At 52.4% G+C, this 25,719-nt stretch overlaps 2 protein-coding genes across 7 annotated transcripts in view; one reads left to right on the top strand and one right to left on the bottom strand.

Annotated features, from left to right (window-relative positions):
- The first annotated feature begins 45 nt into the window (after positions 1 to 45).
- PCYOX1L (prenylcysteine oxidase 1 like) lies at positions 46 to 14,591 on the top strand. 3 transcript variants are annotated; one of them, XM_082382721.1, is made up of 6 exons: positions 46 to 2,505; positions 6,649 to 6,855; positions 8,709 to 8,883; positions 10,599 to 10,810; positions 13,022 to 13,162; positions 13,756 to 14,591. In XM_082382721.1, exons 1-6 carry the CDS (start codon positions 2,181 to 2,183, stop codon positions 14,289 to 14,291), a joined length of 1,596 nt encoding a protein of 531 aa, XP_082238847.1. In that variant the 5' UTR covers positions 46 to 2,180; the 3' UTR covers positions 14,292 to 14,591. The 3 variants fall into 3 exon arrangements, with proteins under 3 accessions (XP_082238847.1, XP_082238848.1, XP_082238846.1); XM_082382720.1 differs by having other exon boundaries at positions 937 to 2,505; positions 13,633 to 14,591; XM_082382722.1 differs by lacking the exon at positions 6,649 to 6,855 and having other exon boundaries at positions 13,633 to 14,591.
- Positions 14,592 to 18,942: 4,351 nt separating this feature from the next.
- IL17B (interleukin 17B) overlaps positions 18,943 to 25,719 on the bottom strand; it is a 43,716-nt gene continuing 36,939 nt past the window's right edge. For 2 of the 4 annotated variants that reach the window (XM_082382797.1, XM_082382796.1), the window contains 2 exons: positions 20,490 to 20,779; positions 18,943 to 19,238 (listed from right to left, as the gene is read on the bottom strand). In XM_082382797.1, the coding sequence (XP_082238923.1) occupies positions 19,007 to 19,238; positions 20,490 to 20,779 (522 nt within the window). In that variant the 3' untranslated portion in view covers positions 18,943 to 19,006. Of the gene's footprint in view, positions 19,239 to 20,489; positions 22,998 to 25,719 lie in introns of those variants that run through there. The other 2 variants (XM_082382798.1, XM_082382795.1) reach the window with 2 other exon arrangements.

Genomic DNA, 25,719 nt, shown 5'->3' on the forward strand with positions numbered 1-25,719 from the left:
GACTCACCTTGTTGACACTCAGTGGAGGTACCAGCAGCCCAGCCAAGTGGATGCAGTGTAGGCATTCCACACCTTGCCTTGGTGTTGAAGTCTTGTCTGTTCTTCTACCTCCTTGACTTGCTTCCTTCTGATATCTATGTATTTCTTAGATCTGGACTCCTGTTTCTGCCTTCCTCTCTGGCACTGCCTTTTCTTGTGCTCGCTTCTTGGTTCTAATTGTCTTACCTGCTTTAATCGTTTCACTTGAACTGCAGGACTTCTGACCATCCTCTCAACCAGATTACTGGCATGTGGCCTCCTGCTTCCATAAGCCCTTCCCCAACCTTTGCCTGGCCTTTCCTTTACCTCTGCTTCTCCACTGGCTTCCACATACCCAGCCTCCTGGCTAAGTGCCCCTCTTTGGAACCAGCCTTTCCTGTAGTTTTGGCCTTGCATTTTCATCATTCTTCCAGTCTTGTCTGCATACCCTGGCTCCATAATCCATTGTTCCTCATACTCTCAGTGCTAGTTTGAAAGTATATTCTTATTCCTGTCCACTCAGACTTTGTCCACATTCTCAAATTCACTGGAGGTTTTAAAACACGACTCCAAAATCTCCTTGAATCTGGACCAATAGAATATAAGGGAAGTGACACTGCTGGTTTCTGACCCAAACCTTCCTGTCTCTGGATGCTCACTCTTGATACCCAGCCATCAAACCAAAGAGTGAGCTCAAGTAGTCTGTGGAGTGGAACTGAGGGCCATGGCTGAGCTTTCAGCTGACAGCCAGCACCATCCTGCCAGCCATCTCAGTGAGCCACTTTGAAAGTGGACTCTCCAGTCCCCAGTGGAGCAGCCCCACCTGACATAACATGGAACACAGATGAGCTGATCTCACTGATCCCTGCCCAAAGTGCAGATTTAAGGGCAAAATAAATGATTGTTACTTTTAACCACTAAGTTTTGGGGTGGTTTGTTATGCAGCAATAAATAACTGATTGAGTCACCCAACCTCACTCCCAGTCAAACTACTAGTTTTGCACCTCGGCCACCAGAATTATGCCTCCTTGCTTTTCCTCTTAAACAGCCTTTTTGAACTTGTCCTACAACTTTGAGACACATCATCGATGTGTTGTAGGATTGGAAGAACTTCCTAACAGAAGAAAATACAGCTCTAGAATCTAGAGTTACCGAGGACCCTAAAATTAAAAGCAAAGTAGAGTCAAGTTGAGTTTTAAAGTTAATATGATTTTACCCTATTAAAATACTGCAAGAATTATATTGTTAGCACATAAGAGAACATGGCACAAAGTGATGGTGAATGCTTGTTTTAAAAGATAATTTAAGGAACTATCTTGAGTCTGGAAATGAACTTAAAAGGTTTTCCATTCTAACACAAATACTGCCAAAAAGTTTTTCTTTTTAATATGAGAAATGCATGTTTATTCATCTACTACTTTACTAGTAATCTAGATTGCCCTGTTAAGACTCAAAGAGCTGGTTGGAAACTCAGATCTATGCCCTTTTACTATTCTCCGAGTTCCTTCCATTTCTTCTCTTAGCCATAATCTGACTGAATAAACATGAATTTTCCTTATTTTATCCTGAAACTCATCCCCAATTTTATTTTCTGCTAGAGGAAATCTGTCCTTCATAGTGTGGTAAACTAGCCACAGTGAGCTGCTCTTGTTTTCCTAGAGGGTGAAAATGGGAGCTTATTATCCCTTCCTTCCCACCTTTCCTCCCCTATGAAAGGAGAGTGGATGGAACTCTTACCTTTTGTTTTTAAGTAGAAGGCAGAGACATAAACTGTATGTCAGAACTGCAAATACACGTAGTAACTAACAGCAGTCTTGAAAGCATCTGGCCTTGTTTCAGCATATGCTGAAACAAGTAGCGTCTAGCCATCCCGACTGCATGACTGGTCAGCAATTTCCAGCACTTGCAGACACTGCCAAGTGATTTCACATCCCTTATCTCACGTGACTGCCACAACCACCTAGAAAGGCAGAGCACGGAAACAAAACGAGACACAGACAAAGCACGCTACAGAGCCACTAACGCTCAGAGGTTGCATTTGAACCGAGATCGTCAAAGCTTCAATTCTTTCTCTGCCGTCAATCCCCCCGGAGCTGGGCCCTGGTCCTGAAGCTGAGCACTCGAAGCGCGCACACCTGCGCCGGAGCAGGACGAGCCAGCCAATGAGGAAACCGCATCCAGGAGGCGGGACGGAGAAGCTGCCAATGACAGAGCCTGCCCCCAGAGAGATGCGGCTAATGAGAGCCTCCTGCCGGAGAGGGAAGGCTGCTTGTCCAATGAGAGGCTGCGACCAGCGAGGCTGGAAGACGGAACAGCCAGTGGGGCGCCGGGGCGGGGCGGGGAGCCCAGCGCCAACCCGCGACTGCCCGAACCCCGGCGTGCTGCCCCAGTCGCTGTCCGCCATGGCCCGCGCTGCCCGGCTCTTCGCCGTGCTGGCCGCCCTCCTCGCCGCCGCCGCTACAGGCGATGCCCGGCCCAGCAAAATCGGTGCGGGAAGGACCGGGTGGGGTGCTGATCTGGGGAGGGCTGCGAGGGAAAAGTGTTGTGAGCCGGGAGCCTCTGGATGGGGGAAGGGGAAGGCAGCTGGGCGAGGGAGGGGTCCTCGGGAGAGGAGCTGGGTGGAGAAGAGCCGAGGCACTGCGACTGGGCGAGGAAGGGGACCGCAGTAGGCAAGGTGCTGATGGGGAGGGAGGCGTGGGCTTGTGTCCAGGGCTACCTGGGGCGGAAAAGAGGCTTGGGGCAGGACTGGTCACCGATCTTACCGGAAGGTCCAGGGACACTGAGCATCTGCCGTGGATCTGGCTCTTTGCCAGGTGCCCCCAGGACAGAGATTCTGGCCTCTCTGGTTGACGTCATTCACACAGGTTTATTGAGGGTTGTCTGTGTAGCAGGCACAGTGCTCCACAGTTCCTGTGTGGAGGAGAAGAGACTACACAATACAAGGAAGTTAGTACTAAGGCTGAGAAAGCACTGTGAATACAGAGGAGGGGCACTTCACCCCAGTCTTTGTGGGCTCTGGGAGGGCTTCCTAGAAGTAACATCTAAGCCAAAACCTCATGGAGGGTAGGAGGCAGTTCTAGGGGAGACAGAACCCATGGTAAGTCCTCTGGGGATAGATTTGCTGAATGACGAAGTGGGGGATTTTTAACAGCAGTCTTCTTACTTATTTGCTTTCTTTTGAAATTTTCAAATATAGACCAAAGTTGAATGAATTGTACAGTGATCACCTGTATACCCAGCACCTAGATTCTGCCGTTAAGAAACTGCTACTATATTTGCTTTATCACATACCTATCACATGTGCATTAATCCATCTTACATTTTAATACATTTCAAAATAAATTGCAGACATCAGGACATTTTGCTAAATACTTCATCATGTATATAATTGACTAGAATTTCATATTTGTTTACACTTTTTTCCTCTTAACATTTGTCATTTTAACTCTACATGAATGAAAGGTTTTCAATTCCCTCGTATATAAAATTCCCATAGGCAGAGATGCTGGGCTTCTGGTGTGAAGGAGAAGGAGTCCCTAATCCACTAGGCTGCCCTCTGTGCACTCTAGGTGGCAGGGAGGGATGCCCCATGGGAGCACCACAGACTTAACAGGGCCAGTGCAGTGCTAAGGTTTGGATTACCAAACCACAGCTCAGGCCATAAAGGGTTAAGACAGGCTGAAGCGTGCCAGAAATCAGTTTGGGACTGAACATTTAGGGTTTTCAGAGGAAAGAGAATCCTGAGGGCTGGAGTGGCCAGAGAAGGCCTAATGGAGGAGGTGGATTTGGAGCCAGGGTTTGAAGGATGGGGAAGAATTAGGCAGGCAATGTCTTGAGATGCAGGGCCTCCCCCATCTCTTGGGAAAGGGCAGCAGAGCAGGACATTTCCCACTGACCAGTGAAGAAGGGGCAGGGCCTCCTCACAGCTCTACCATTTCTGGCAACGCAGAACTTGCTACCTTCCTCATTCCAGCCAGCCCTACCCACCTCACCCCAGGCATCATCAAGGCAGGATACCTGGCAATGCCATGCTGCCCTGTAGCTTTCCTGATTTTCCTCAGTCCTCTGACAACAGCCTCTGTCTGTCCTTGGTGGTTTGGACTCTACCCACAATGGGAACGAGGAGCTTCCTGTTAAGATGGCTTAACCCTCAGGCTGCTGCATGATCAAATCTGAACACCTCGGTGTGGCACTGCACCCTTTTTCTTTTAATTTATTTATTTTATTTATTTATTTTTGGCTGTGTTGGGTCTTCATTGCTGTGCGCGGGCTTCTCATTGCTGTGGCTTCTCTTGTTGCAGAGCACAGGCTCTAGGCGCGCGGGCTTCAGTAGTCGTGGCACACGGGCTCTAGAGCACAGGCTTAGTAGTTATGGCGCACAGGCTTAGTTGCTCCGCAGCATGTGGGATCTTCCTGGACTAGGGCTCGAACCCGTGTCCCCTGCATTGGCAGGCGTATTCTTAACCACTGCGCCACCAGGGAAGCCCACATTGGACCCTTTAAACTCCCCCATAGTTCCACATGTGACCTGCTCATGCTGTTCTCTCTGCAGAGAATGTGTTTCTGCTCACTGGCAAAGCCTATTGTCCTCCAGGGTCGTGATCAACGTTGCTTCCCTGTGAAGCCTGGGGCCCACACCCTCAGGCAGAATTCATTGCTTCCTCAGGATTCTCTGGAATCCCGCTGTTGCACTTGGTCACACGTTGTCATTGCTAACAGTGCATGAGTGTGTCCGCCCTCTCCCCGCCTATGCTCAGGGGGACCGGAGCTCTCCCTGTTTGATTCATCCTATGTCCAGCACATCTTACCATAGACCAGAGAGTGGGTGTCAGTTTGTGGGTGTTGAATGAGCTGACTCTCAATGAGGTGAGGTCTTCTGCTTCCCTGTAGTCCTTGGGCAGCTTCCAGGCCTTGTGATAGCAGTTTCTCTGGGGAAAAAAAAAAAAAGGGTAATTTGGGGCTTGGTCGAAAATGGAAGTGGTAGGGAGCACATTGGTTTAAAAGGTTAAGGGCATTCTTGGAAGTGGCTTTGTAAACACTGAGATGAAGGAAGTAGTTTGTTCTTTCAAGATGCAAGAAATAGTGAGCTCTACTGCCTGCCAGGATCTGGGGACACAGGGACCTGCCCTCAGACCTTAACAGATCATTTGAGTATAGTGTGCCATGGACTAGGCCAGGGTAAGGAGAGTGCTGTGGGACTATGCAGGAGGGACACTTGTCTTAGGCGGGTCAGGCAAGCCAGCTAAAAACTACATATAAGGGCCACAGAGGTCAGTGAGGCAAAGGGTGACAGAGCATTTCTGACAAAGGAAGCAGTGAGGGCAAAGGCACAGGCATGAGAGAGCAAAGTCCCATGCTCCACAGCAAAAGAAGTCAAGACAAGAAGGTGGAGTGTTGCAAGGGTGAGTCAGGGAATGGAATAAGTAAATGGAGCCCAGATCATAAAGAACCTTGTATTTTTGCCTTCTTGACAGGAGCCTGTGGTCTTAGGGCCCAACATGGGTCTAGTAAGGACAAATCACACCAGCTTTATCTCATTCTCTTTTTGAGTAGGTTATAAGACTGTCAGATGAGAGGAAAGCTGTGTCTTAGATATGTGGTGGGCAAAAATTGTGGGTAGCATGGCCATCCATTTCAGTAGTTTCATAGCTGCTTTACTGTCCTCTCAGTGCTATGTAATGATTACTATCTGTTTGGTCAGCGGTTCCTAGCAGCACCTCAGAGCCCTGTCCAATGAAACGCTTTTCTCAGTGACTTGGATGAGACTATTGATGGTATATGAACCAAGTTTGCAACTAACAGGAAGGCAGGAGGCGTAGTAAAGACAGTGGGTAAGACCCAAAAAGACGTCAACGAGCTGAAACTTCATAACAAGAGTTCAAAGCAGAATAGATGTCCTATACGGTGATGAGCGACCCATCACAGGGTGAATTCCAGGCTCGGCAAACACAGATGTGGAAATGACTTACGTGTCAGTTGGGAGGTTGCAATAGACCAAGGGTTGGCTGACTTCTTCGGTAAAGGGCCAGAGAGTAAATATTTTAGGCTGTGCTTACAGTCTCTGTTCCAACTATACTCAACTCTGCCTGGCATGAAAGAGCCATAGCCAATAAGCTAAAGAAAGGGCGAGGCTGCATTCCAATAAAACTTCAGCTTGCAAAAACAGGCATCTGCCTAGATTTGGCCCTAGGGCTGTAGTTTGACAACCCCTGGATTAAGGAGTGGATTCCAAATACAAATCTAACCTAATGTTCCTGTCGGTGACCAGGTTTTCACCAATTCGCAGTGAAATAAAACTAGGGACAATGTAAAGAGTCTGTATAAAACTAAACTTATACTTTTAAAATAAGCATCCTGAATTTTGAGATTCTTTCCTGTTCCTTTGCTGCTAACTTGTCTTTTTCTTTATAAAATAAGGGTTATAGTAGGTGGCAGTGTTCAGGTTGACCTTTGCTGTTTATTAATAGCTTTACTAAGAACGAGTCTGCAGATTTCCTTTTTGAGATGTTAAAAGCCTATGAGATGCAAATACCTGGGAACCACCGGCCCAGGAGGCTGAGAAGGCGTGACCCGCAGTCTCACGCCCATGCTCTGTCTCTCCCCACGCCTGCCTCCCGGGCCTGCTGACAGCCGTGGTTGGAGCCGGAATCGGGGGCTCTGCCGTGGCCCATTTCCTCCAACAGCACTTCGGCCCCCGGGTGCAGATCGACGTGTTTGAGAAGGGGACCGTGGGCGGCCGCCTGGCCACCATCTCGGTCAACAAGCAGCACTACGAGAGTGGCGCCGCCTCCTTCCACTCCCTGAGCCTCCACATGCAGGGCTTCGTCAAGCAGCTGGGTGAGTGCACCGTCCTGGGGCTGGCGGCAGCCATCGGGCCCTTCCCAGATTACCCTGATGGTCAAGTCCGGAAGGTCATATAGCCCAATCTCCTCGTTTTACAGATGGAGCAGCTGAGACCAGAGAGGGGAAGGAACTTGCCTGAGGTTACACAGTGAGTTAGTTGCAGAGCCGGGATTAGAACTCAGGTTTGACCTCCCCCCCAGGCCAGTTTCTTTCCCTTTCAATTTGCTGCTTCTCAATAATCATAATCATAATGGCTTCCACATGGTGTGTGCTTGCCAAGTACCTGGCATCCTTCTAGGTGATACATAAGCATTACCTCCAATCCTCCCTACCAGCCTGCAAGATGGGTGTTGTATCTCCTCCCAAGGAAACTGAGGCTCAGAAAGCATATACACCTCGGCTAAGTCCCTGCAGCTAATAAGTGAGAGAACTGAGATTCAGCCCCAGCAGCATCTATCAAAACCACAAATACGGGGCTTCCCTGGTGGCGCAGTGGTTAAGAGTCCACCTGCCAATGCAGGGGACATGGGTTCGATCCCTGGTCCGGGAAGATCCCACATGCCGCGGAGCAGCTAAGCCCGTGCGCCACAACTACTGAGCCTGCGCGCTAGAGCCCACGAGCCACAACTACTGAAGCCCGCGCGCCTAGAGCCCATGCTCCGCCACAAGAGAAGCCACCGCAATGAGAAGCCCGCACACCGCAACGAAGAATAGCCTCTACTCGCTGCAACTAGAGAAAAGCCCACGCGCCGCAACTAGAGAAGGCCCAAGCACAGTAACAAAGACCCAACTCAGCCAAAAATTAATTAATTAATTAGTTAAGTTTAAAAAAAAACCAAATACATGTACGGTTGGATGCAGAAATTCCATTTCTCAGAAGTGATCCTGTAGGTGTACCCGCAGATGTTCAGAGTGGCAGGCACACAAGGTTGTTCATTACAGCATTGTAATAGCAAAAAGTTGAAAATATCCCACCTGCCCACCCACTGGGATCTGAGATTAAACAAAATATTGTTTAAGTACACAGCCGACTGCTCAGCAGCCAGAGTGAGGAAGTCCTGTAGGCCCAGGTAGAGAACAGTCTCCAAGACACATATGTCAATAAGGTGCAGACCAGTGTATATAGTATGTGGGGTGAGGGGAGGGATAACTCAGAGATATGTACACGTTTATAAGTGTTTGCACAAAATATCTCTAGAAGGATGCTGAAGGAATATACTTACTGGTTGCCTCTGGGTAGGGGAAATTCGTGGCTTTGGGACAGGAATAGGAGGGAAAGAAATAAAAACCCTTGACTTAAGGCAGGTCCTATAATCACTCAGCCTCACTTTCCACATCTTTACCTGGGGGTGCTAACACCTGTTCTGCCTCTCCCGAGGCTGTGAGAAGATGAAGTGAGATACGAAGACCCAGTGCTCTGTAAGTTGTAGAGTGCAGGCAGTTGCCAGGAGCTGTGATTCCTTCCATGTGGTCTTGGTGCCCAGGGCTGCCATCTCAGAGCAGGCCCTGTTGGCTGTCAGCCCCTGGACGGTCCAGGATGATGTCTGAATTTCCCTCACTCGTGGCTGAGTGGACCCCTGTTGGGAAAAAATGTAAAATGGTACATTAGTTTAATTTTAATTTCTTTGTTGACTAGCCAGGCCAGACATCTCCCCAGTGTATTGTATACTGTTCTTAAACAAGCAGCACAGATGCACAAACCATAGTGTTCATATTCCCTTTAATGGAGCCGATCCACGTGCATCCTTCAGGACGGCCCCTGAATTTAAGCTTCAGGCATTGCTAGGTTCCCCCGGGGCGGGGGTTCCTCCGAAGGGGACCTGAGGGCCTCCTCCTTGTCTCCTCAGGGCTGCGGCACCGGCGCGAAGTGGGAGGGAGGAGCGCCATCTTCAACGGAGAGGACTTTGTGCTGGAGGAGACTGACTGGTACCTGCTGAACCTCTTCCGCCTCTGGTGGCACTACGGCATCAGCTTCCTGAGACTGCAGATGTGGGTGGAGGAGGTCATGGAGAAGTTCATGAGGTAGGGCTGGGTGGAGCGTGGGGAGGGCATTCTAGAAGGAGAGAGGAAGAGAGGTGCCGGAGGAACCAACGTGACTGTACACTGTCCAAAAGGAAAAGGTACTTGCTGGGTGTGAGAATCCGCCCAGGCTCCGAGCACGCCCGGCGTCGGCAAGGTGCTTGCTTAGCGCAGCGGTAGTTGGTCTCTCGCGTTGTCACACTGGCATCCTCTTTCCCTCAGCTAAACTGGTAAATAAAAGCATGGGTTGCAAACTCAGCCACCTTCAAGGGCCCACCTGGGGTATGAATAAGTGAAGCAGTTGGGTGGAAGGGAAGGCTAAGGAGTGAGGGGCCCTGAAGAGCCAGGCCCCCCTCTGAAGGGGCGGCCGCTCTCTGCTCGAGCTACTGGTGGCCATGGGGGAATGCCATCTTCCAGTGTTTCAGAAGAAGCTGGAAATCCAGTTATATGTGAAATCTCCCAGTTTTTCAGTGCGCACAACCAATTCATCTTATAAGGCAAATGAAACATACCTGTCAGCCACAAGCAGCCTGTGGGCCACCATTTACAAACTCTTCTGTCCCCCAGTCCCACCATGAACAAACAGCTTTCTTTACCACCTGTCTCCTCCTTGGTTCCTGGACCCCTCCCCATCAACTCCAAATAACGAGGACAAGTGGTCTGTTGTCACCCTGTCCATCTCTCGTAATCCACTCACTCACCAGGATGGTACCCAGCTCTCCTCTCTCCTTCCTGAAGGTTCTCCCTGTTTCCTGGCCCAGATGCAGAGGCTGCAGCATCAGACACTCAGTCGTGGCCTCTAGACCTCCTTCCTGGTTTCTGGCACTTCTCTGCTCTTCCCACTCCTGTGACTATGCTTTTCATGGCACTTCTTCCTTATGTTCTCCGGGTGTCCCCAAAGTCATGTCTTCACTCCTCTTTCCTCTTTCTTATATTTTTCTCCCTTGTCAATTTCATCTAAACACCCAGGGCCAAGTTCTCCCTTTTGTGGGAGACAGCCTCTACCTGTCAGCCCCCAGTTTCCCCTTAAGTTCCAGACCCACTAACTAATCAGTTTCTAACTGCTTTGTGGACACCCCCATCTGGGTGTCATGTCCGTAACCAAACTCAACACGTTTACAGAGCAGCCCAAGCAGAGGCAACTTTTCAAAGGCCAGCCGTCCGAAAGTCCATCAGCAGATGGTTCCAGGCAAATGCCAGCCCCTGAGATTGGGGGAGTTGTGGGAGAACAAGCCATTATCGAGGGGGTGAGTGGGAGGCCTGCTGGACCGAGCCAGACAACTTTGACATAAGGCAGTTGCCATCGGGTCCGATGCGGTCCTAGAAGCCACTTCGGGCAGAGCCAAAGTTGCTGGAGAGGGGATATGTCCATGGGGGCGGGCATAGCCCACTGCTTGGCAGTCCCAGCTGAGTGAGAAGAGGACTGTGACCTCAGGCAGGGAGTGGCTTGAGAGGTGACATGTTTGTCATTCAGCAGAGCCACGATGTGAAGCCAGGTCTGGTGGGATTCCAGAGTATTTGCCCTTCCCTCTGGGCTGTCCCTCTAAGTGAGACAGGCAGACCACAACCAGCGAATAGGCCAAAGGTACCATAACCAGCCTCCTCTCCCACCCACTGCATGGAGCGGAGGGGCAGGTCCCTGCTGGGCCAGACCCAGCAGCAGGCAGTCAGCTGAAAGGCCTTCCTGCACAATGGCTCTGGCTCCACTTGTCTCCCAGGATCTATAAGTACCAGGCTCACGGTTATGCCTTCTCCGGTGTGGAGGAACTGCTGTACTCGCTGGGGGAATCCGCCTTTGTCAACATGACCCAGCGCTCCGTGGCCGAGTCCCTGCTCCAGGTGGGCGTCACACAGCGCTTTATCGATGATGTCGTCTCCGCTGTCCTGCGGGCCAGCTACGGCCAGTCAGCAGCGATGCCCGCCTTTGCCGGTAAGCCTCCAGCCCTCGGCCTGCCCACCTGCCCTTCCCTGGCCCTCCCTGTGATAACCTCACATTTACCTGGCTCAGTACAGTTGCCTAACCAACACTGCCGCCTCTGATTCTGGCATCTATCCTCCAAGCTGTCAGGAGATGGTATTCATCCCACTTCACAGACGGTGAAAGGGAGGCTCAGCTCTCAGGTCCTGTGTGTTTCTACCACTCCTGTTTGGATCGGTTTCAGGAGCTGTCCCATTGAGGCCTCTGGGCCCCTGGGTATTTATCTGTTAGAGCACCGCATCTTCCCAGCTTATTACTGGGGCAGGTGGGCACATGTACCACCCACCATCCTCCAGCACAGGCCACAAATCTGCCCGAGAGTCGTCAGGGCATGTCTTCCCCAAGGCATGATGACCATTCTGGGCCTTGAAAGATGCTGTAGGATTTTGCTGGGGTGGTGGAGGGGCAGAGAGGGGCATTCGAGGTTGAGGAGCTACATGGGCACTCACTGGCCTGCTTGGCTGTGTCCTTCTCCTCTCCCCCTCCTAACATGGAAGGCCCAGGCTCGGTCCTTTGTCCTCTTCTGCTCTCAACTACTTAGCCTCCCTTGGTGAGTTCAGCCAGTCTCAAGGCTTTAAATTCCACCCACCTGACTCCCAAATATGACCTCCAGCCCAGACCTCTCTCCGAAAATGCAGGCTCATGTGTCAGCTGCCACCCTTGTGTCTACACTGGAAGGGCTAATGGGCGTCTCAGACTCAGCACGTCCAAACCTGAGCCTCTGATCTTTCCCCTCGAGCCTGCCCCTCCCAGCGTCTGCCCAGCTTGGCTGGTAATTACTCCTTTCCATTGCTCCAGCCAAAACCTTGAATCATTTCTTTCTCTCATATCCTTTATGTCATATGTCAGGAAATCCCATCTGCTTTACCTTCCACGTATACCCAGAATCTGACTGCTTCCTACCACTGCCTCGTCCTTGGTCTAAGCCACCAACATCCCTCAGCAGGATTACTGCAACTCTCCTACCATGTCTCCCACCCCCCCGCCCACCCCATGGCCCCCCAAGCTCAATGCATCAGCCAGATGATCCTTTTAAAACAAAAGACAGATCCTGACAGGCCTGCATGTAAAACTGTAATGGCTTCTACTTTCCTTCAAGGAAAACCCAAAGTCCTTCTAGTGGCCTGCAGGGCCCTACATGGTCTAGGCCTCACCACCTCACCGCTCCCTCACCCCAAACTAGCCACTCTGGCCTCCTTGCCATGTCTCCAACGTCCCAGGCGCACTCACACCTTGAGGTTTTTGTGTGGCCATCCCTCTGCGTGGAGCATTCTTCCCTGAGACACAATCATGGTAAACTCTCGCTGTCCCATGTTTTTGTGAAGATGTTGCCTTTTCATTGAAGCTGCCCCTACCCTTCCTGCCCTGCAGGTATCATCTTCCAGCAGACTACTTGATCGACTTATTTGATCTCCTCCCACTAGAAGGCAGGCTTTCCAATGGGAACCTCTGTCTCCTTCGTTTACTGATGTATCCTTACAACAGTGCCGACCATCATAGGCACTCAGCCCATTTTTGCTGAATAAATGAATGAAAAGGTTTATAATTAACAAGCACCTCCCATATGCCCAGGATACTATTCCTCTGGCTCTTGGCACTGCTAGCTCCTTCCCACCCTTCAGGTCCTGCCTAGTTTCACCTCAGCGAGACTACCCTGCTCACTCTGCCAGTATCTTGTATGTATCCTTCAAGATATCACATACCACATAGTTCACCCATTTAAAGTGTAGGATTCAGTGGCTTTCAGTATATTCACAGAGTTGTGCCTCCATCACCACAATCAATTTTAGAACATTTTCACTGCCCCAAAATAAACCCCATACCTATAGCCATCAGTTCCCCAACATCCCCCAGCCTTCCAGCCCTAGGCAACCACGAATCTACTCTGTGTTGCTATGGATTTGCCCATTCTGGGCAGTCTGTATAAACAGAATCATACAATCTGTGGTCTTTTATAGTGGCTCTTGCACTGAGCCTAATGTTTTTACTTCACAACATTGTGAATTTTGTTGCAGTTATTTGTGTGTGTCGTCTCTCCGTGCCCAGGGTTGGGAGGAGTCTTGGCCTGGGAGAGAGGCCCCGGTAGGACGGTGCTGGACTCTCCAGCCCACTGCCCAGTGGTTCTGAGAACCCACTGGCCGCCCTCCCTCCCCCTTTGCCCAGGAGCCATGTCGCTAGCCGGGGCCCAAGGCAGCCTGTGGTCTGTGGAGGGAGGCAACAAGCTGGTTTGTTCCAGTCTGCTGAAGCTCACCAAGGCCAACGTGATCCACGCCACGGTCACCACTGTGACCCTGCAGCAAACAGGTGAGTAGACAGAGCAGGGGCCATGTCCACTCCATTCCTAAACAGTGAACACTTCCACCTCCTCTGTCCCTAAAGCCCTGGTTTATGACCTGCCGGGGAGTGGTTCCCAGCACTGCCGAGTGACACCAGAGGGCACTGTTGCCCCGATTCAAATGTCAGAGCCAGAAAGCAGAGACTTGCATTAATCTAGTCCCATTCATTTGACCACTGAGGACTCTGAGCCACAGCCTTGCCCGCGTTCCCCCAGCTAGTCAGAGGCAGAGCCAGAGAAAGAGCTCGGGTTTCCTGACTCCAGTCCAGGGCTCGCCCTGCAGCCACACCAGCACGGAAAGACTGGGACCCAGCAGCTGGAAAGCCCAGCTGCACCCACGGAGGGTCTCGTCCCCTCAGTGCAGGGCCCCAGATGGCAGGTAAGTGGGGAGAAGCCGAGAAAGAAGCGGGCTTTTGTGCTCTCTTCCCTCTCCTTCTAGAGGGGAAACCCTTGTACCATGTCAAGTATGAGAATGAGGTGGGCACAGGCTCTGACTACTACGACATAGTGGTCATCGCCACCCCCCTGCACCTGGACAACAGCAGTACCATCACCTTTGAAGGCTTCGACCCGCCCATCGATGTCGTCCAGGGCTCCTTCCAGCCCACCGTCGTCTCCTTGGTCCATGGCTACCTCAACTCTTCCTACTTCGGCTTCCCCGACCCTAAGCTTTTCCCCTTTGCCAGCATCCTCACCACAGACTTCCCCAGCTTCTTCTGCGCCCTGGACAACATGTGTCCCGTCAACGTCTCGGCCAGCTTCCGGCGGAAGCAGCCTCAGGAGGCCGCCGTCTGGCGAGTCCAGTCCCCCCAGCCCCTCCTTCGCTCCCAGCTGAAGACCCTCTTTCGCTCCTACTACTCAGTGCAGACAGCCGAGTGGCAGGCCCACCCCGTCCACGGCCCCCACAGCCCCCTCCCACGGTTCGTGCTGCACGACCAGCTCTTCCACCTCAACGCCCTGGAGTGGGCGGCCAGCTCTGTGGAGGTGACGGCAGTGGCTGCCAAGAACGTGGCCCTGCTGGCTTTCAACCGCTGGTACCAGGACCTAGACAAGATTGACCAAAAGGATTTGATGCACAAGGTAAAGACTGAACTGTGAGGGCTCCGGGGAGAGCTGGAAACGTCCAGCCCCCGCTCAAGACGGATTCCCCCCCCCGCAGCGGCCAAGATTTTACAAGCCACACTCACCCACAGAGCCCTTCTCTGACCCCTCGTGTGTGGAGCGTCTTTTCTCTCCAGTGTGGGCCCTGGTGACCAACTCTCTGCCTCTCCATCTTAAGGATTTTCACAGTGTTGCTTCTTTTGAAGAGGGGAGAGTAAGAGAGGGGGAAGGACATTCAAGCCAATGTATTCATTTATTTATTTTTTTTAAGAAGAAATAAAAATCCATCTTAAGCTGCTTCTGACTTGGTTTTCTAACTAGGAGACAGTGATAACTATGGGAGGGAATATAAGGCAGAGAACTCTGAATCAAATTTCCTTATTGTTTTCCCCTGCCTACTCCCAACATGTACCTGAGGCAACACCTACAATGAAACATATGTAACCAGATGGTTACAAATAGAGGGAAGATGAGAAAACATAAGACAGGATTAAAGCTCCTATTTACTGTAGGCTTGCTAGATGCAAGGTACCTAGTTAAGAACTTAATAGACACCATCCAAGCCTCTAGACAACACTGCATATTGGAGGAGATGACTGTGGTAGGATACAAGGAAGAAACGGTTACCCCAGCAGAGCTGGCAGTATAGCCCCGAGCTTCCTGGTAACCAGTGGAAAAAAGGGAAACATACCAGGCCAAAGGAAGAGGAAAGCTTTTCCTTGGCACCTGGAAGAAGTGACCATTCTGTCCCTTAAGCAAGAGTTGAGGAGTAATACCGTGGATCTATCTTATAAGAAAACAAATTCCCAGCTGGTAGAGGGCAGTCCTGCCTCACCCCCAAGCATTCATCCCAGAAGAGGATGGGGAGAAAAGAAGGTGCTGAGATGGAGTTCTTCAGAGGTTGGATGCCCAAGTTGCATCCAGACCTGCTAAATCTGGCTCAGGGGAGGGCCCAGATCCCCAGGATGACACAACACTGCCAAATGACATTGACACTGTAAATTCCCAACAGGAACAGCCCCAGCGGGCATCCAGCTAACTTCCCTCTTTTGGTAGAGATGGAGATAAAAAGTCCAAAGTGAGGAAAGAATTTGCCCAAAGTCTCTGGATGAGTTCATAGAATGGAGCTTAAATCTTGAATGTCTCCTTAAAAATTAACTGAATTCAGTATGGGGCAAAATACCCTTCAAGGAGGCAGAGGGCCAAACTGCCTCTGAAGTTGTTTTTACTATGCGGAAGTGATGGTAGTAAAAGAGATGGTGCCTTTGAAGTGCAAGTAGCGTGCACTCATTGGTCATAGGAAATATGAGGCTGACACATCAGTAAGAATGCTTTTGGTTGCAGTAGTAGAAAACCAAATTCAAACTAGCTTAAGCGATAAAAGGGTCTTATTGGTAATCGTAAAACTCCAGGCACAGGGCAGGCATCGAGCACTGTGGAATGCCAGCGTGGCCTTCACTTCTCTCATGGTCAGAGACGGCTGCCAATAGCTCCCAGGGCCAGAGGGTCTTCTCCCACGACCCCTGAAGCAAAGTCTGGGCTCTGGGCCAAATTGGGCCCCTACTGAACCAGTTCCTGTGGCCAAGTGAATGCCACATGCTGATTGGCTTAGGATTCAGCTACTGCAACAGTACCTGGGACACAGGCGATAAGATTAAACTGATTGATTGGCTTAGAACAGTCAAGTCCCACCCCTGGGGTAGAGGTGGTCTCCAAACTCTAAGATCAGAGGGGTGGAAAGGGTGTTGGAGAGAGGTACACTGACAACCAGATTCAGGAGGGGGCTGTGCCCTCCCCTTCCTCCCAGGTCCAATGAAATCAGTATGTAATGACCTCTTACAGTATGTCATGGCCTGTGTTTGAAATAAGGGTGCTATGGGCTGTCATGGTGTAACCGATGATCACTGGTATTGGGCCAGAGGACCAAGGCCAGTACCAGACTTGTCCCTAATAACCACCCGTCCCTCGCATCCCTAAGGATGTGTGCGCAGAAGAGGCAAACCAGGGCAGATACACTTGATCCTCAGCCTGACTGCACTGGAGCTGGCTGGTCCTTCAGAAACTTCCTTTTTCTGGGTAGGCAGGCCCGAACAGCTCAGACCAAAAGCAGGCCAAAATGCCTACGCTGCCTGCTTCCGCAAGCCCAAACCTGAGAGCTGGATCCCACCGCCTCTCTGCCTACAAGGAGAGGCCAGAGATTCCTGAAGGCAGCAGAAGGGAGCATGGGAACCAGCCGGAAACCTTGGCCCCAGGGCCACCCTAGCCTTCTCAGACCAGGAAAGAAGCCCCCAAGGGCCCACAGCTCTCTGGGAGAAGACAGAGCATTTGCAAAGACAGAGAGAGCCCTATAATCTGCCAAACAAAACAGGAAAAGAGACCACACCACCTCAGTAGTCCCGGGTGCAACACAGTAGACCTTTGACACTTCACCCCTAGACTCCACCCCTAGAGCAGGTGACCCAAGCAAAATTTCAGCACTTTGTGGGGAGGAGGCCTGTGGAGGGTAGAGTTTGAGGTGGGTGAGGAATAGTGAGGGAGAGAGGAATGCCTTGCTCCTGACCCACCTTTGAAGGAGCCACAGGGGAAGCTAAGGGCAGAGCGTGGGCTCCCTCTAGAGGCTTCTGTGCACGCATGCATTCATTCATTCACCAAGCCCTGCACCCCTATTTTGCACCGGGCACTTGCTCGGTGTTGGACATGCAACGCTGAAGGAGTTAAATGAGGCCTCTGTTCTCACGGAGTGGGAGGTTCTCACCAGACAGTGGAAAACATGAAACCCACTTAGAGCAAAGGAGGTTCTGGGGTAGTGTAGACCTGCCTCTCCAAAGGTCCTGAACTCCCCGCTGCTGCCTTTAAACCACGGAACTGGGAAGGGCCAGCTGCCAGCCCAAGCTCACTAGGCCAAGCTCCTAAGTCACAGAATAGTAAAACCAGAAAAGACACTGGAGATCCCTAAGTCCCGCCTGCTCGTTTCACAGATGAGAAAACCGAAGCCCAGAAAGAGGAAAAGGCAACATCCGTATAAAACTAACTGGCATTTGTTGAGCATCTCTGTGTGTCGGATGCTCTGGTAGGAGGAGGACAGCCAGAACCACCCAGATGAGGAGCTTCCCCACCCGATCCCTATGCCCTGGGCACCCGGGGGGCTCCCAGGCCCTTACCCCACAAAAAGGCCTTGGAGGCCATGGGTCCCTTGTGTGCAGCTGAAGTCTTAAGGCCTGGAGAGCAGGCTGCAGGGGCTTCAGAGAAGAGCAACCCCCCAGGGAGGAGAAGCGGCTGCTGAAGGCATCCGCACGCGCTGGCACATGAAGTCTATTTTCCATGTGTCTGGAACCAGGCCGAAGCTTCCTGGGGTAATTTTAACCAGTATCCACTCTAGAACAATACCAAAAAAGGTAAGTTACTTGCCAGCCCAGACAGGCACATACCTAACCACTGCCCTTTCATGAATTAGACCCTGAAAACATTCAGAACTAAAGCCGCTTTAGGCACTGAAGTTAGAGCAGCCAAGCAAAGTATTCCTATGCTGGCTGTTGGCCCTCTTATTGAAATTAACTGTAAAGCGCCAGCTATTCTTACCCTCAGAAAATAGCCTGAGCCCCTCAGCTGTCTTCAGAGAGGGAAGGTATTTTTAGCCCCTAGAACAGCTGACTTAGGATTTGCTGCAGGAGCTAGGAGGGCAGGGGAGGATTGAATTGCAAGGGGCTAATGGGAGAGGGGGTTGGAATTAGCATCCAGGGGTCAGGAGCCAGCAGGGGCTTTAGCGCAAGTCAGTCCACGCTGCCTTTTTGATCAGCAAAGGGTCTTGGTATAAGCCAGTAGTTCTCAAAGCGTGGTCCCCATTCCAGCAGCGTCAGCATCACCTGGGAACCACTGCGTTAGAAAGGCGAAGTCTCAGCCCCCGTCTCAAACCTACTGACTCAGAACCGCTGTGCGTGGGGCCCAGCAATCTGTATTTAAACAAGCCCTTTGGGGGATTCCAGTGCTAGCTATGGTTTGAGAACCACTGATACAGCAAACCATCTAACCAGATCCCCTTGTGGATAAGGCTGGATGAAAGAATGATCTGCATTAATGTTCTCAACTCTTGAGTGTTTGTTCAAAGCCAGGAGCCTCCAGCCCAGAAAGACGTACCCACATGAAAATTTAGGTGCTCGCTGGCCCCGGTTAAAAACCCCTGCTCTTTGGCAACCTGGAGGCTCTTCTCTGGATCTAAGTGTGACATGCAAAGAATCTGAGTTGAAAGAGACTATGTACATCATCGACTCTACCCAAAGGAGGAAACTGCTCCAAAATACTCTTGAGAGGCTTAGCCTTAGCTGGACCCTTCCAGAGACAGGGAGCTCACTGCTTCTAAAGGGACTCTTTGCAATGGCCCTTGACTTAACTGGGGAGAATCAACTCTTGTTCATTCCTAGATAGGTTTATACCAACCAAGCTCCAATAACGTGGCTGAAATATAGGCTTATAAACCCAAATTAAAGAAAGTAACTGTCCTAAATGGTAGACATGAATGCAATATCTTTGTAATAACCCATCTCAGCGCTGGAGAATACTGGGTGATGGAAAAATCCTCCTTCACATTGATCGAAATCTACCTCCCACCCGGTTTGGGCTTCAGAGCCACAAGGAACAAACCCAGTCTTGCTTTCCAAAAGACAGCCTTTACTTTTCATTGCCTTGCTCAGCACAGGAGTGCAGGGAGGGCTGTCTCAGAAGATGCAGGTGCAGCCCACGGCGATGGTCTCCATGACTGCGCGCTGGCGGCAGGGCCCGGTGCGTGGCGGCAGCGGGCAGAGGCGACGACGCACAGGCACCTGGCTGAACACAGGCACGCTCACCATGCTGCGGTCCTCCTGCATGGTGAAGGGGTTCACGCAGCCCAGACATAGGCACCGCGCCTCCGGCAGGTCTGCAGGAATGCGGCTAGGGTCATGGTTGATGCTGCGGGAAGGCAGGAGAGAGAGCACAGGGCAGAAGGAAGGTTGTGGGAAAGACAAAGTGGTGCCCAGCCCCGATGCCCCTGCCTTTCCTAACCCAGGTTTTGATTGCACAGCAAGACCGTGCCGTGCTGGAGGAAAGGCAGTGGGCTTGTGGACCTGCAGCACATCCCCTGGGAGCTTGTTAGAAATGCAGAATCTCTCCCTACCCCAGACCTCCTGAATCAGAACCTGCATACTCAGAAGATCCCCAAGAAAGTCATGGGCACAGTAAAGTAGAAGCCCAGCTTCGGAGGATCTTTATGGACCCTTCCAGTTGCCACATTCCAGGTATGGGAGCCACTAGCAACATGTGACTGTTTGAGCTTAAAATAATCAAAATTAGCTCCCCAGTCACACTAGCCACATTCCAAGTGCTCAGTAGTCACATGAGGCTAGTGGCTACCATATTGGACTTTACACTGTCACAGAAAACTCTATTGAACATGCTCTTCTAGAGTCTCAGGACATAAGTTGTGTGGCTAAAAATCTTTGGCCTGGGTTCATGGGTGAGGACCCTTCAGGGTCAGTCCTTTTCTTCATTATTTATTCTCCACATATACACATGGCCCCTTCTGTGTGCCCAGGTGGTGTGCTGGGAAGGGGAGCTACAACCAAGTTAAGACACCACTCCTGTCCCCTAGGGGCAGCAGGTCTTGATTCCCAAGCCCAGCTATGTATCCTAACCATGTGGAGATGTAGATAATGCCACTTGCTGGGCCTCATCCCTGGAGATTTTGATTGAATGGGGCATGAGAATCCTTAGATGATTCTGATGCAGGCACTGGGAATGGTCCCAGTCTAGCGTGAGAGACAGATATGCACACAGCCAACTCAGTACTGCCTGGAAGTGCTGTAACTAGAGGTGTGTACAAGGCACTCGGAGCTGGAAGACGTGACATTTGGGGAAGGCCTTGCAGGCCCTTCACTGGAGACTTGGAGAACACAACGGCAGTGCCCTGCATGGATATCTCATTTAATAACAAGCCTATGACGTAGATATTATTATCACCTCCACTAATAGTTGAGGAATCTGAGGCTCAGAGAGGCTAAGCAACTTGCCCAAAGCCACACAGCCAGTAAAAGGCAGAGCCAGGATGCAAACCCAGGCCTCCAAATCCAAGGTCTTAGCTCTTACAATGACAGGGAGAGTGGGCAAGGCATCCCCTCCAGCCCGCAACACACAGCTTACCCACTGCTGCCCAGCCTGGCCTACCTGTAGCCCCAGGGCGACAGGCTCCTCTTGTTGGACAGCCACAGCTGCAGATTGACCTCACACTTCCTCCTGGCCGGCTCGGAGCTGTTCCTCAGCTGGGCCACCATCTCCCCCAGGTTCCTCTCATATTCCTCCATGCGGGCATATGGCTTTGCCCGGGACACCAGGTCCAGCGGCACCTGGTGAGGCCCAGGGGCCAGGGTCCCAGGCCGCCCTTGCCCCTTCCTCTTGCCTTTGGTGTTCCTGGGCTGGCCCAGCCCCAGGAAGATGGAGATGGTGAGAAGGAATAGCTGGGGAGGAAGGCCACAGGTCAAAGGTGGGAGAGCCAGGTCTCCCTCTGGGCTAAGACTTGGGGCCCAAGGAAGGGGGAAGGAAGAGGCAAGGCCTCTAGCGGGGCCAGCCTCACCTGTCATGCCCTGGCCTGGTGCCACCAGCCCACCACATGTGTACAGATGCATGTATGCACCACGCTCATCGCTAAGTCCTGTTGCACCTCTGAAAAATCTCCCCAGCCATCCACTTCACTATCTGTACCACCAGCCTCCCCTTCTTGGACAGCTCAACCAGCCTTCTACCTGGTACCCCACATCCTCCCCTGCCTCCTTCCAATCAATTCTCCACACCCTGGCCAAGGATGGGTGTTTGAAATGCAAACGTATTAACATCACCTGCCCAGGCCAGACCTCTGCTGAGTTCTCCTTCCTCAAATCACTCCTGGCTGCCTCTCACACCCGTGCTTCAGCCTCAGGCCTTCTCGCAAACCTTCCTCTCCCCGTGCTCCTTTCTGCACAAGGACCTTGCACAGGCTGTTCCCTGCAGAGTCCTGCCTCTCACCCCTCAGGTCTTGGCTCCAGTGCCACTTCCTTAGGGAGGCCTCTGTGGACCTTCTGGGGCTCTCAACACCTGATGCCTCTTGCGTGACTGCAGTCTTACGGTGCATACGTGTGATTCTTTTATATGTTGGGCCCACACCTAGCACAGGCTCCATGAGGGGCAGCATCGTATCTGTTTCCACACACTGCCTTGTCCCCTGTGTCTGCACGGTACTGGGCACTTAGGTATTCAGTAAACATTTGCTGAGCGAATGAATGCCTGTCACCATCCCTGCCCATCTGTTGCTTACAGTCTGGCAAGGAAAACAGACGGTGAACAAGAAAACGTGCACCTAAGCCTCGCTAGCAGCAGTGTGTGGATGGGACCACACAGCGTGTGGTTAGAGAAGAGCAGGACCACCCGCTTAGCCTTGCGGCAGTGGGGTGGTCTTGCAAAGACTTTCTGGGGAGGGGGCGTGTCTGGTGAGGTTTGAAGGATAAGACAGAGGCAGATGTGGGCAGAGGGAGCCTAAAAATTGTACGGGGGTGGGGGAAGGAAAGTGTGAAACGAAGTTTCAGTTGGTTAAGAGCTTTGCTGAAAGGAAACAGCAAGGCTGAGAGTGGCTGGGAGGAGCGGCTGGGAGATGCAGCTGGGGAGGTGGGCAGGTCATGGCCCAGGATCCCTGTTGGCCTCCATGACAGCTTTGCTCCCCTCGTCCACACCCCGACCCTCTGCCTGCCTGACCCCTTGTCCACCCTCACCCGACGCCATCCACATCTGGGAGCATCAGGAAAGCCTCTCACTCACACGGGAGAGGACCTGGGAGCCCAGCAGGACACAGACTCCTCAGGAAGCCGGGAGAGAAGGGCCAGGACTTGGGTGGGGGCCAGGGCTGGTCAGAAGGGAAGACCCTCAAGGGGAAATTTCATCTCCTCGTTGAATCTAGCCAGGCTCCCACCTTCCCTGTATCCCTCACCCTACCACCCACACGGCCCATGCCGATCTACCCAGCCGGTCTTGACCCTCAGAAACAAGCTCCGGCAGAGCCCCTCTCGGCAGAACCATTTCTTGGCACAGAATCCATGACAGATTCAAGTGGCTGAATTCTTCCATTTTGGTCCTAGATTCTGCTGCAGAAAAATATCTCCCTAACAATAGGCTTTCTCATCGGAGCTTCTCACATGGCGTTCTTTAACTCTGGCTCTCCCTTTATAGATGGGAAACAGAGAAACAGAAGGACTTGCCCAGGGTCACATAGCCTGGATCTCAGCACCCAGAGACTCTTTGGAAAAACCCCGATAACGGAGATGGCCAAGATCTCCCCAGATGCCTTTGGCCTGAAAGGGCTTCAGTGTCACAGGGCTGAGCCCGGCTCAGGAGCCGAGCTGCTGGCCATGGCTGCAGCCTCTGAGACCCGTCTCTGTTTCCTTCTTGTCCTGGGGGAGAGGACAGAGGGAGAACTCACCTCTGCAGATTCCAAGCCAAACAGAGGCTGCTATTAATCAATAGAGAAGAAGTAATGAAACCCTCAGGCCCTAAAAAGGGATGGGGGTGGAATAGGGAATCGTCACGTACCAGGTTGTGTGGCCAGTCCATCCTGCGAGCCAGGCGATCGGCCTGCAGCTGCCACCCGCCTGGAACCCCAGATGCCTCCGCCAGGAGAATGGCAGCAACAGGACGGCGCGAAGCAATTATAGCTCGTCAGGGGGCTGCCGGGGGAGTGGGTGGGTGGGCTCGTCATCGCCTGGGAGCCTTGGGCCCCCAGCTGGCTGGGCCTGGCGCAGTGGCAGGCGGTGAGGGGTGTGGGGGCAGGCCAGGAGCTGGGCCGAGGTGCCCAGGGGCTGTTGACTGAGGGACAATGCCCTGTGTGTCTGATGGGGCTCTGGCGGGTGGCACCTCCGCCTGTGGCCTGCGGCCGGCCGCCCAGCCAGCACCCACAGGGCTGCCTGAGACAATCGGCTTCGTTAGTTTGGGGGATGGCAAGGGGGCAAGGGTGGAGGAGGGACAGGCTGTCCGTTGGTCAGGAGATCAAATGTTCTCAGAGAGAGCTAGCCAGGAGTGGGACACAGGCCCCATCTCCCAGGGAAACAGCCTCAGGCACTCCGGCCTCACCCAGCCTCAGGTGAGCTCAGTGGCCCCCAGTACACTGGTAGTTCACAGGAGGGGAAACTGAGGCCGGAGTGAAGAAGGGACTTGTCTAGGATTATACAGTGAGTGAGAGATGATAGAGCTGGGGTTCGTATCTGGTCCCCATGTGGGGCTTTATCCACCACCCCACTCTGTTTTTCTTGGCATATTTTCTGCACAATTCTGGCCTGCTATGAACATGTTTCTGAATCTGTGTGCTCTCACGCAGGCCAAGTCACGGGTTCATGAGGACTTCATGGCCGGTTGTCCTGGCCTTCTGGATGCAATGCTCCCCCTCGTGTAGAGAAGGTCTCCACTCCAAGGGCCTGCCCCTGTGTGGCTGCTTGTGACTTCCATTCTCTCTCAGCCTCAGTTTCCTTCTCTGTAAAATGGGAGTCGTACCCAGGAATCGACAGTGGCCTGGCCCATTTCTCCCTGAAATCTTTCTGAGTCTCAGTGCCTCCATCTCTAGGATGGGGATGTCATAGTAGCCACCTCTCGGGGCTGCCACAAGGAGTAACGGAAAGAACCCATGTTAAACAACTGGCACAGTGCCACGTAGTATGTGCTCAATAAACACAGCTGTTCATTATGAATGTTATCATTATAAAATAATTGTATAATTGTTATTGGGAACGTTAGCTGTTCTATTAGCATCAGAGCAAGCACGGTTCTCATTGCTCAGCCAACTCTCTTTTCTACCCCCTCGGGCCCACCCTCATGGCTGAGAGACTTCTGGGCTTCACAGGCTCTGGCCACAATTTCATGAGCTCAGGTGACCCCAGGGTCTACACATCCTGGAATCAGGGGCTGAATGGACCAGCCCTGCTGGTCTGGATCTCTCCCCTTGAGTGAGCAGCCCAGCTGAATGTGAGCGAGTAAGTCCCCCCAGGGAGACGAAGGAGGGGGTGGAAGGGGGTGTGAAGAGGACAGGGGAGGGACACCATGAACAGGCATCCAGGACTGCACCGTCCTACTCAGGGCCACTCTTGGCCATTTACAGGAATCACCGAGGGGAAGAACGCAGGGTGCAAGGCGCTCCTGAATGTCACAAGATTAATCTGTCCGGGGCAGGTTTCCACAGCATAACTGAGAAGCTGGCGGAGGCTCGAGCTCATGAGAGATACCACCATATTTGGTCAAATACTAGACAGGGCTCTATTCTACCACTGGAAACTCCAGAGGGAGGGGGACTCTGAAAATACTTCCTCAAGCAACAAGGGCCCCCAGTCCCACCCCAGGCTGTCCCAGCCGCACCACCACTGTCCTTTGAACAAGCGAAACAGCCAGCACGAGAGGGCGAAGGATGGGGGCAACGTGGCTGTAACCTGTGCCGCCTCCTTGCTGTCCCTCTGCTGCCGCTGCCGGTGGCGTCCAACAGACACGCAGCTGGGGGGACACATCCCTGCATCCACAGAAAGGTGGAGAAATTAAAAGATGGGGATTGGGCTGCCAGGGGGTTCCTCTGCTTCTCAGGACCCCTGAAACCACCACACTCTCCTTACCTGCTGGCGACACACACTGCTGGCTTCCGTCTCCCAAAGACAGGACTTGGCCGCCTCAGCTTCCAACTTCACATAGATTCCAGGGTCCTGGCCCCAGAGTTCTGATGGGGCGGGCCCAGGAATTTGCACCTTAACAAGGTCCCAGTCTGGGAGCTATAGGGGTCCTCACCCATCCCCTAGCTCATTCCCTGCCCCACCGCCATGCTACCACAAGGAGGCCAAGGCCCAGGGAGGGACAGGCCTTACCCAAGCTCACACAGCATGTTGGTGCAAGGTGGGGTAAGGCTGGTTTGAGCACACTTCATTCTTCTAATTCTTACTAGTTTTCTCCAAACTTTATACATACAGCTCTGGGCTGGGCTAGTCCTCTTGGCTGCTTAAGAGGGAACGTAGGAGCCAGGCCAGTCCCTCTGGGAGTCCCAGAGTCCCCTCAATGTGGAGGGGGATCTGTGTGTACCCAAGCAGGTACAGTGGGGAGTCAAGGATGGGCCCAGGGACCATCACTGGGTTTCCCATTCCTGGGCCATCTCAGGCCAGGAAGGAGGCCCATTCTTCCAGCCTTGGTTTATAGAAACCACTGAGAGGTCATCAGCCCTGAAGGATATCCTGAGGGTGAACCCTGGCCAACCACTTAGAGACCCTACCCCTCAGGTCAGAGCCAGGCCTGAGGGAGGCATGGGAACTTGGGCTTCAGGGGTCTCTGCCCCACAGCAGAGTTGGGGTCCTTAGGTCTTTTCTCGCAGAAGGTGGTCAACACAGGGGAATGAGGGAAGGGGTGGTTGGGC

This window comes from Balaenoptera borealis (genome assembly GCF_965194805.1).
Source record: "Balaenoptera borealis genome assembly, chromosome: 2".
In the NCBI taxonomy this organism is placed as follows: domain Eukaryota; kingdom Metazoa; phylum Chordata; class Mammalia; order Artiodactyla; family Balaenopteridae; genus Balaenoptera; species Balaenoptera borealis.

Coding starts and splice junctions, on each gene's coding strand:
- PCYOX1L (XM_082382720.1), top strand. CDS start 2,181: ATGAGGAAACCGCATCCAGGAGGCGGGACGGAGAAGCTGCCAATGACA. Junction 8,884..10,598: donor GTCATGGAGAAGTTCATGAG/GTAGGGCTGGGT, acceptor CTTGTCTCCCAG/GATCTATAAGTACCAGGCTC. Junction 13,163..13,632: donor TGTGACCCTGCAGCAAACAG/GTGAGTAGACAG, acceptor CTCTCCTTCTAG/AGGGGAAACCCTTGTACCAT.